Below are 9,619 nucleotides of genomic sequence, written 5' to 3'. Positions count from 1 at the left end.
ACGAGGAGAGTGTCCCTGCAACTTCTAACTCTCCTGCCCTCTGCTGATCAGAGGGAGAAATGTTCCAGCTTGTAGAAGGACATCAGGACAAAGATATGTAATGAAAATAAGTCCAGGCTGGCTGTCCTTGTGGGCATCAGCTGCTGGCATCTGCATTGGTGTTGCCATGAGCATGGCACAGCAGGTAAAAGATTGCTTTTCCTTGTGGGACAGCTGTTAAGCCATTCTGATTCACCCTTTGCATCCACAGCATACAGTTTTTTCCCACACTGCTGTTTCGATCCAGCAGTGTGCATATGTGCAGTGCTACAGAGGTTCGTGGCCCTGCCTGTGGCAGGGGGTTGGAGATTCCTGATCCTTGAGGTCCCTTCCAACCCGGGCCATTCTGTGTGTGTGTGTGTGACTGGCTAAACACCAATTGTTGCTAGCTCAGCAGGTATACTGCTAATTATTGAACGTCTGACAGCTGCTTATCAACACTTGGCCACTATTTCTGGACACCTGCTCATCCCTGAAGAGAGAGAAGTTTGGAAGGAGGACAGAGGGGAGTCTCTTGATGCCTGCCTGTTGCATCCCAACCTGCCCACAGAGTGAGTCAATTCGGCCTTGTGTGGAGGCCCTGGCTTCTTTGGAGTCTGTTTTTCTTTTGCTGAGCTTCTCCTATCCAAACAGAATGGCCTTACAACATGCTTTCTGGTCCTTAATACTAAACCCATGCAATTTGTAACTATTACAGTTCTGTAAGTGAGAATTGATCACATGATTGAACAACTGTATTTCTAAAATATGTTATGAAATAACTTCTTTTTACTAATACTAATACTAATAAAGTCTTTCTACTTTTTCAAACTGTTTCTAAGGGCAAATTACTAAACACATGGTGCTGTACTACTTCAGAGCAATCCCACATTTGATAGCCAGTGCAGAAACAGCATTCCATCCTACAGCATTAGCTAGTTCAGAGGTACCAGACGTGTATCTGGATGTGGCTGTTGTGCATAACTGGGGCTGAGGGATCAGAAATGACAGCTCCACTCTTGGAGACCACAGAACTGAAATGGAAAGATAAAATAGTTGCAGGGCAATTGTTCTCTGTGCCTGAAGCAGGGACCGATTTATGGGGGAGAGATTTAACAGTTAAATGAGGATTACAGCTGCAAGTCTGTGAAACAGATGTCAGGTGTCAATGAATGTGTTAACAGCTGTGATGAAGAAGAAATGAATCCAAAGCTGTGGGCAGGGGAAGGAAATCGGGGTGGACTCACAATTTTCCCTTACAAATAACTGCCCAGGGAGGGAGTGGAGCTGTGAAACAGCAACAATATCCCATAGCCTTAGAAGGGAGTGTGGGTCTAAAAGCTGTAACACAGACAGTGGTTAAGGATGTCTTCTGGAACCTTGTCTGTGGCCTTATAACACCCCAATCCTGTCGGCACGGAAGGCAGACGGCACGTATCGGCTGGTGCAAGATGTAAGGAAATGACTGAACCCGTTCTCAAAAGACAGCCTGTGGTTCCTAACCCCTATACCCTAATGAGTCAGATCCCACACGGACAGCAGTGGTTTGGTGTGAGAGACCTCAAAGGTGCTTTCCGGACAGCCTTTGGACTCAGAGAGAAATGGCTGCGTTTGTATGAGGACACATTGTAATCCTATCGTGATTCGTGATGATACTGTAGATACTGGAACTCGTGCTAATCCTTGTCTTTGCAACATGTGAAGCAAGCAGCTGGTGCTGCTGTCATGCAGAAAGCTCCCTTCCAACCACTCAGCAAGCATTTGGATGAGACAGCTTCCTGCTGGGGAGCCCTCCGACATCACTGCTGCCTCCTCCAGAACCATACCTGCAGATGCTTCAGAGCTCTTCAGCATGGACTTCCTTCCTCCCATCAGCAGCTGCTCCTGCACTGACCTTCATTCACACTGGGATACCATCTGCTTCCAGCAGGAGCTGACCTGCGAGACAGAGAAAGGAAACGTGGGATGAGCACCAATGCAGAAGCACAAGGCTGTGTCACCACCACGTCTTGCAGCCTTGGGAAGTCAGCTGCAACTGCAGCCTTGGTCAGAATTACAACGGGCACCGTAAATTAAGTGTGACCTCTGAAGTTGTTGCCATGATCAGAAATAGACGCTGAAATCGCTCACATAACTGTCGGTGGTTCCCTCCAAATTCTTTTGCTTTGGGGAACAGATGGACTCGGAATGGAAGGACACGAGAAAAATGACATCTGTTTGAGCTCAGCAGACTTGAGAGGTGGGCCAGGGTGAACCTCATGAGGTTCAGCACAGCCAAGTGCAACGTTTGGCATTTGGGCCGGAGGAATCCCAGGCATTCTTTTGTCATCGTGGTGGTTTCCAATAGACCCCAACAATGAGACATCAGGTCGCCGTGTGGGCTCCTGGGTGACACTGCCATTGCCCAGCCATTGCAGCCTAGGGGCAAATAAAGTAAAATACTTCAGAAAGATCTCACACTGATTGCATATTTTACTGTTCTTTTACACAAAACAGAAGGGGAGGGCAGCAGATGCATGCAGCTGCATCAACACCCAGGCTGCTAAAGGAATGGAAAGACAGAAACATCAAATATCAATGCCTTATTCTAATGCAAGGAGGGAAGCTTTTTTCAATGTTACTTTTTATCATTTAAAATAAGCAGTTGGCACTCTTACAGGAAAATCCTAGGCCCCAGGTTCTGGCAGTGTGGCAATCTGGCACGGACTCAGCTGTGACTGATCCAAACAGTCTGTTCCAGATTTTAACATCCCTTCTATGCATTCACAAGTTTTCTCTCTTGACTTCCCCTTACAGCCGTTAGATGCCAGCAAAACATCCCACAAACACTCCTTAACTCTGTGCACACAGGCACCCATCCAACCAGAGCCATCAGTCATTCCCAGCCATGCGCTCTTCCTCCAATCATGGTCAGCATCACACGGCCGTCACGCAGCTCACTTGACTCAGTTTTTCTCTTCTTTCTGGAGGTGTCCTTGCTTCTCAGCCTTACCTTCTCGTGATGTTTATCTCGCTCTGCAGCTCCTGCTCTGAATAGGCTTTCTTGGATTCCCGCATGACAGGCACAAAATGCAGCCACAGCCCCTGCCACCAAGGTCAGCTCTTCAGCACACATTACCTGAGGAGCACTTGGCAACTCCTGCAACCTGAGCAGTGCCAGGAAGACTGTTTCACTTCTGCTTCTCCTGGCTCAGAAATTCATTTTCCTACCTAGAAAATGGAAAAAGAAAAGAAAGAAAAAAAATCCTGACATTAGCAGACACAATTGATACTATGGAATTCTGGAAGGCAAGGGATTTGCCCTCTATGATGAGAAGTTGAGTGCAAAGAACTAAGAAGAGCCATGAGCAGGTTGTGAACTTGTGGGTAAAATTAGGAAGTGCAGCAGTGCAGGGCTTCTGGAGGTGAGGGTCTGCTACAGCCGCCTGGAAAGAGAGCCTGTTGGTGGGAGCTGCTTACTGCAGCCAGCAGAAGCATCGCACTCACTGACTCTCATCCTGATGGGGGATTCCAGTCAGTCTGGGAAATCAGCATGGCTGGCTGCAAGCAATCTGACAGACTCCTGGAGTGCAGTGAGAATCACTTTGTGGTGCAGGCATTGGGCACAGCAAGCAGAAGGGAAGCATTGCTGGACATGGTGCACACCAGGGGTTACGACAGGAGGCGGTCAGGGCTGCAGTGACCATGCCCTCCTTGAGTTGGTGATCTCAAGGAATGCGGGCCTGGCAGGAAGCAAAGGCAGGAGCCTGAACTTCAGGAGAGCCAGCTGCAGGCTGTTCCAGGAATTCTTGGACGAGATCCTCTGGACAACTGTTTGTAGGGGCAAAGGGATGGAAAAGAGCTGGTCACTTTCTCAGAAAAAAACTTGCTCAGGTTGCACGCTGAGCTGCAGGAGAGGAAGGGGAGGAGGTGCCAGCACGGCTCTGCACGATGCTCTGCCACACTGGGCAGCTTGATCATGGCTCAGCAGTGGGATCAGACGAGGAGAAGGGGAGAAGGAAATCAAGGATGGGAGGGAACCATCAGACACAGTCAATAAGTGTCTGTGAAGTCTTGCAAACCAGAGATTCCCAGGTTGTTTCTGCTTTTGCAGCATTTGTGTGGTGCAGGGTGAGCAAAAGGTTCTGCTGCTTGATTCTTCTGCAGGAGCCGCCTAAAAGGGAAATGGCCACTGAGCTGCAGACCAAGCAGTACTGCCTGACGTTGGCCAGGGGAGCTTCTCCTGCCGCAGTGTGCTGATGACAGGTCTGGAGATGATCTGCAGGGCCAGTTCGTAGATGGGAGCCAGGAAAGGACATGATGGGAGGAGGGAGGTGTTAAGCAACAGCCAAGGCATCAAAATGCATCAGAAGGCCCTGAAAAGCATCACAAAGCCACAGCCAGGAAGCTTGGGAGTATCGTGAGCAGCATCCAGGATGCGAGAGATTATTTGCTACCATGCCAAATGGTAGCAGAGCTCCCCCTGCAGACATCCCAAAGCCAGACAAAACAGGAACAAACCCGGAGCTGTGCTGCACGCACCCCACAGCCACAGCATTGCAAGCTGGGGTGCCTTGCTGTGTGCTGCATTCATCCCAGTCCGTGTGAATGAAGACTCTGGAGGCAGTCAAGGCGTTGATTGAGCACGAGTGTGCTTTTATTATTATATAAAGGACAGGAGGGTGTGAGAGGTCCACGGTGAAGATGGGACTCATCCTGTCTTGTCATGGAGAGAGTGGCTCAGAGCTCTCAGTGCTGCTGTCCGGTGCCTGGGACTGGAGGCCTGATTGAAAGTCCCCCTGCAAGAGGCTCTGCTCCTCTTCACTGATGCTGACCTGCTCCTGCATGGAGGTGCTGCTGTCGGGGCACTCACACTGTGCTTCAGATGGGCTGCACTGCAGAGACTCTGGGTTAAAATCCACACTTGTGACTGTGGTGTCTGGGAGGCTCAGGTCAGCAACTTCATCAGAGCCAGGTGTAATGAGAGCATGGACTTCGATGAGCTCCTTCTCTCCATTAATGATGTCAGATGGAAGGCTGCTGTTGGAACTGCAGCAATTTGTGCTTCCTAAGAGCTCTCCACTGATGGAAGCACACAGAGCATCCTCGCTACTTGCCCTGGATCTTGTGGGTTGGCAAGGGCTCGATTCACCTAGAAAGGATACACAGGGGTTAGTGTCAAACTTTCACAAGCTGAATTACGACAGTGGTTCTTGATCAGGGGTGAAGATTTAGGCACGGGATTGAACGCTAGAAAGAGATACATGTGCAGAGCAAGCTTGAATTGTATGTTCCTGAAAAGCAGGGATTTGGAAGCTGCATTTGCACCCTTACCTGCCAGGACTACCACTGCTGTTTCTGAGGGCTGCCTGGCATTGTGCTGCAGTTGGCGTTTGCTGCCAGAGGATGGCTTTCTGAGGCTGAAGCAGCAACACCAACTGCTAGCTGGTGATTCCTCAGTCTTGCTGGGTGGATTTTGTCTGGAGAGAGAAAACAGCCAATGCTGTGAGTCGTGCGTGGTGAAGGGTGAGGGAAGAGCTGCACTGAGCTCTTGGCAGCAGTTGCTTGTTCCTAGCACTGCCTGGTTTCTGCAGGAAAACACAAAAACCCACCCAAACAATGATGCTGGGTGCTGGAAAAGAAAGTCCTCTTTACCTGTCAGATGGAAAGTCGATGACGGTGTGGAATTTGCCCTGCCCAGCTGCAGGGCTTTCTTCCACTTCAATGTCCCGGCTGCTCTCTGTTACCACAGAAGAGGTGCTGTGGCCTCGCCTCTGTGCCTGTGCCTCCTCCAGGCTGAGCAGCTTTGTGGCAGCAGAAGAGACCCCCACAGACTTGGGCCCTGGGAGAGAATTGTGCCCTGTCAGGGAAAACCACAGGTAAGAGCGAGGATCAGAAAGCAGCAGCACAGCCACCACAGTTCTGGGGGAGGTGCTGTATTTTTCTCAGGCTTGCTTATCCGAGCCACTGGAAGAAGAGGAGCTCAAAATAACCCTGTGGGCAGAGGTCTGTTTATGGTAAAGGACACGGTCATCATTAAGAGATCTCACCCCTAGATAAAAGGGGCAGGGAACTGAGAAAGCTTCGCTGCCACACTTGCATCAAGCTTCTCCTGCATGCAAACATAATAATGACGGTTTCCTCCTTGTGAAGTTTGGGCTTGGACATTCTCTGCATCCAGCAACAGGATGCCACACCCTAATGGAAGCCCAGAGGTCTGCTGTCCCCTTGATTGTAAAAGAGTATCTCAAAGGTCCTGGAGAAGGCCTGCATTTGGTCAAGGTGTCAGGTCAAGATCAAGCTAATGGAGGAAGACACTCACCTGCTGCATCTGCGATGTCTGCTCTGGATTTGGAGCCGAAGAGGACGTCTGTGTGGTTGATGAGAAATTCCACCACATCTGACTGTGTCTGCAGCTCCATGCAGGCAGCTCTTCCGCTGGCGCAGGCAGACTCATTCTGCTGTGATCTGTAGAAAAGGCAGATTTTAGAAGTCATTTCTCCAAGACCGTTTCCCCGAGTCTGAATTGTTGCAGCCAAAAGCTGTCAGCTGAGGCTCTGGAGACTTCCGCAGTGGGCAATCAGTGATGCCACTGCAGAAATTCCCCTGGATGATCAAGGACACGTCAGTCCCATCTCAACAAGACTGCAGAAATTGTCACCTAGACATTGTGCCCGTGGGGATGGAGAACAGCTCAGGCTCCTGCTCTTCTGTCAGCCACAGATTTTACAGGAGAAGAGCACATTTGATGGAGAAAAAGGGAGCACTGTTTTTTTTTTTAATGGAGAACAGATGTAAGCGTTGTGTTGAAACAGAACCAGCAGTTTACCTTAAGAGGTTTGGAGCCCACACAATGGCTAGGTTCTTGGCATGCATGTTTGTGGTGGTAGAGCTCCCAGCCAGACACGCCAAGTGTCTCATCAGGTACTCCAGTGTCCTGGAAAACAAGAGAGGCAAACGTTCAGCACCAACGAGCATGCCGTGCTGCAATTCAGAAAGCAAACCTCCATTCATGCTAGTTCTTGTGATTGCTACTGTCACCGAAGATGAAGTAGATCCAACTTGACTGAGTGCCACGCTGCAGCACCAAGCCCCAGCACAGCACAGCTGCAGCCATCAGCTGCACCAAGCGTGCCCCCGTGCCCAGGAACTGACCCCATAAAGTAAGCCCATGGAGCCTTCAAACCTTCAGCATACACAGGCATCGTGTTGCCGGCGTGAGACAGAGCCTGGAACCGCATCGTTGCCCTCTGCAATGCAGCAGGGCTGAGCTCAGCAGGCTGAGGGCAGCACTGACCTGTAGTGAGGAGCGGGCAGCTGCTGGATGACGTCCTGCATTCTGAGCAGCCGCTCCTCCTCTGTAGCGGCACCAACAGCATCCTGGAGTAGTGCAGAAAGGGAGCGAGACACCAATCAGGCTAGTACACCACTGCGAGTAAACCTCGTGGGGCTGACAGCAAAAGGGCCTCCGAGCTGGGGCACTGCTGCAGCCATCTGCCAAGAGGCCCAGGAAGAGGGAAATGAAAGACGTGGCCTTGTGCTTACCGAGAACTTGCCGTACAGCTGGTGGGTGAGCAGAGGGTTCGGGAGCTCCCTGAAGTACATCTTGCAGAGGGAGCTCACGCTGTGAATGTCACGGACGGTGAGCTCAGGAATCTGCTCCGACTCAAATTCCTGCCTGGAGAGAGGGACGCAAACCCGGTTGAGCGAGAGGAAGGCAAGCCCAAAGCCACACCAGATGCACTCAGGCTGTGTCAGTCGCAGCACTCTTACCGCAGCCTCTGGATGTTGGACGCGACGCCGGACAGGCGGTATATCCCCTGCACCACGCCGTGCTGCTCAATGAACTCAGCGCAGCTCTGGAGGACCTGGGGGACTGAAGAACACGTGCCAGCCGTCAGTGGAGCTCCTGATTCAATCGTGCTGCAGGCTGTGCTTCCGGGAGTCACATCCCATGCACTAAGCCCAGCCAGGCTTGGCTGAAGCAAATACAGATGTGCTTGTCTCTTAGGAGCATCTGCCTCACTTTATCCTTCAGCCATCAACTCCCATTGCACGTGTCTCCACTGCTATCAGCCTGCCCCCTGCTAGATATGAGCTCCCTTTCATCTTCTTTAGATGCCCAGCAGAGGAAGATCTCAGGAATGGGCAGCTCCTTACCATCACGACCGGAGTGGAGAAGATGCTCTCCCAGGTCACCGCCAAACACCCTTTCCTTCTCCACCTCCCGCTCGGTCGGTTTCTTTGGGCGGGCCTTCACCAAGGAACGAAGGAAGGTGAGGATCTTGCTGCGTTTCTTGGGCACTGCACAACAAAAGGAAGAAACCAGGTCATTTCAGGTCTGGCTCCGTTGGACGAGGCCGAGCACAGCACATTCTACAGAGCACGTCAGAACGGGAAGAACGTTACCAACCAGTACATACAAAAAGGGATTTTCCCCATGCCTGGAGGAGCCCAAGGCCAGGTTGGATGGGGCCCTGGGCAGCCTGATCTAGTCTCACATTAAATGTGGGGGCTGGCAGCACAGCCTGATGCAGGGAAGTGGAAGCTTGAGGATCCATGAGGACCCTTGCATCCCAAGCCATTCTATGAAGATTGTATAGCTTCCCCAAGTCCAGTCATAAACACAGGAGGATTGGGCCAAATCTCTGCCCCAGGGTGTGCATGAAGGATCATCAACCCAGAGGACAATGTGGCATGGATAAAGGAGGTACTAAACATGGAACGCACCCCAAATAAGACTTCATTTTGCTTCCCCACAAAGCCAAATGTAACATCCCTACCTGGCTTTGGCACAGAGTTGATGAGTGCCTCAGGAATGTTCTTATTAATGAGTTCCACACACTCCCCTGGGAAAAATCCAACCTGTAACAAGAAGAGAGGCCAACTATTTCATGCAGCACTTCTCAGGTCTGAACTGTTAAACCTAAAGCCACGTAACATTTCCCTCGGAACGTGCTTGCCTGACGTTCCATAAGACTATCCAGCAGAAAATGGCCATAGTTCACAGCATAAAGGTAATAATTTTTCAACATTAGCAGCCAAAGGCAAGGTCCCTTGACACCGACACAGGGAAACTGTTTATGTCCACTAGGCATCCTGAGCAGGCAGAGCAGCTCTAAGCTGAGATTCCTGCCTTTACTGAAGTTGCACTCTCCAGTCTGAAGCTTGTGCCTACCTGGAAGCCGAGCTTGCCTCTCCACCAGGGGGTCAGCTCCTTTGGTGGCATGTCGATGACACAGATGATGTCTCCCACCTGCAAGAGATTGCAACGTCAATCCCAGCTTCAGCACGGCTGGGAGGAAAGCACAGCTCAAATGACTGCATTCTTCTGCACTGCCAAACATCGCCGAGCCTGAGAGCACTTGCACCAGTGCAGCTCTGAAGGCATTTGCCATTGTAAAATTGAACAACAAGGAACGCCTTGAACTGCTTACCTCAAAGGAGAGTTCATCCGCTGCCTGGGCAACGTATCTCTTAATAGCATGGGCAGCAGCAATAGCTGGAACATTCACAGGTGCCACCTCATGGTCCAGCAGGGGCTTCCCCTTGTTCTCAGTCTGAAACAGAGAGCACAGGCCATGGTGAGGAGCTGGGAGGACTTCAAGGTGAGGAGCACATC

The 9,619-nt window shown here is 51.0% G+C and overlaps 1 protein-coding gene across 1 annotated transcript; it reads right to left on the bottom strand.

Moving 5' to 3' along the window:
- Positions 1-730: 730 nt before the first annotated feature.
- LOC149912248 (rho GTPase-activating protein 32-like) lies at positions 731-9,227 on the bottom strand. The gene is made up of 6 exons (XM_090130727.1): positions 9,176-9,227; positions 8,781-8,862; positions 8,158-8,301; positions 7,771-7,873; positions 7,554-7,675; positions 731-738 (listed from the first exon to the last, which is right to left on the bottom strand). Exons 1-6 carry the CDS (start codon positions 9,224-9,226, stop codon positions 731-733), a joined length of 510 nt encoding a protein of 169 aa, XP_089986853.1. The 5' UTR covers position 9,227.
- Between the last annotated feature and the right edge of the window lie 392 nt (positions 9,228-9,619).

The sequence above is a fragment of the Phasianus colchicus genome, chromosome Z (assembly GCF_987193195.1).
Source record: "Phasianus colchicus chromosome Z, bPhaCol1.hap1.1, whole genome shotgun sequence".
NCBI classification, from domain to species: Eukaryota; Metazoa; Chordata; class Aves; order Galliformes; family Phasianidae; genus Phasianus; species Phasianus colchicus.
The sequence above is the reverse complement of the archived record's forward strand: the minus strand, read 5'-3'. Positions and strand labels throughout refer to the sequence as shown.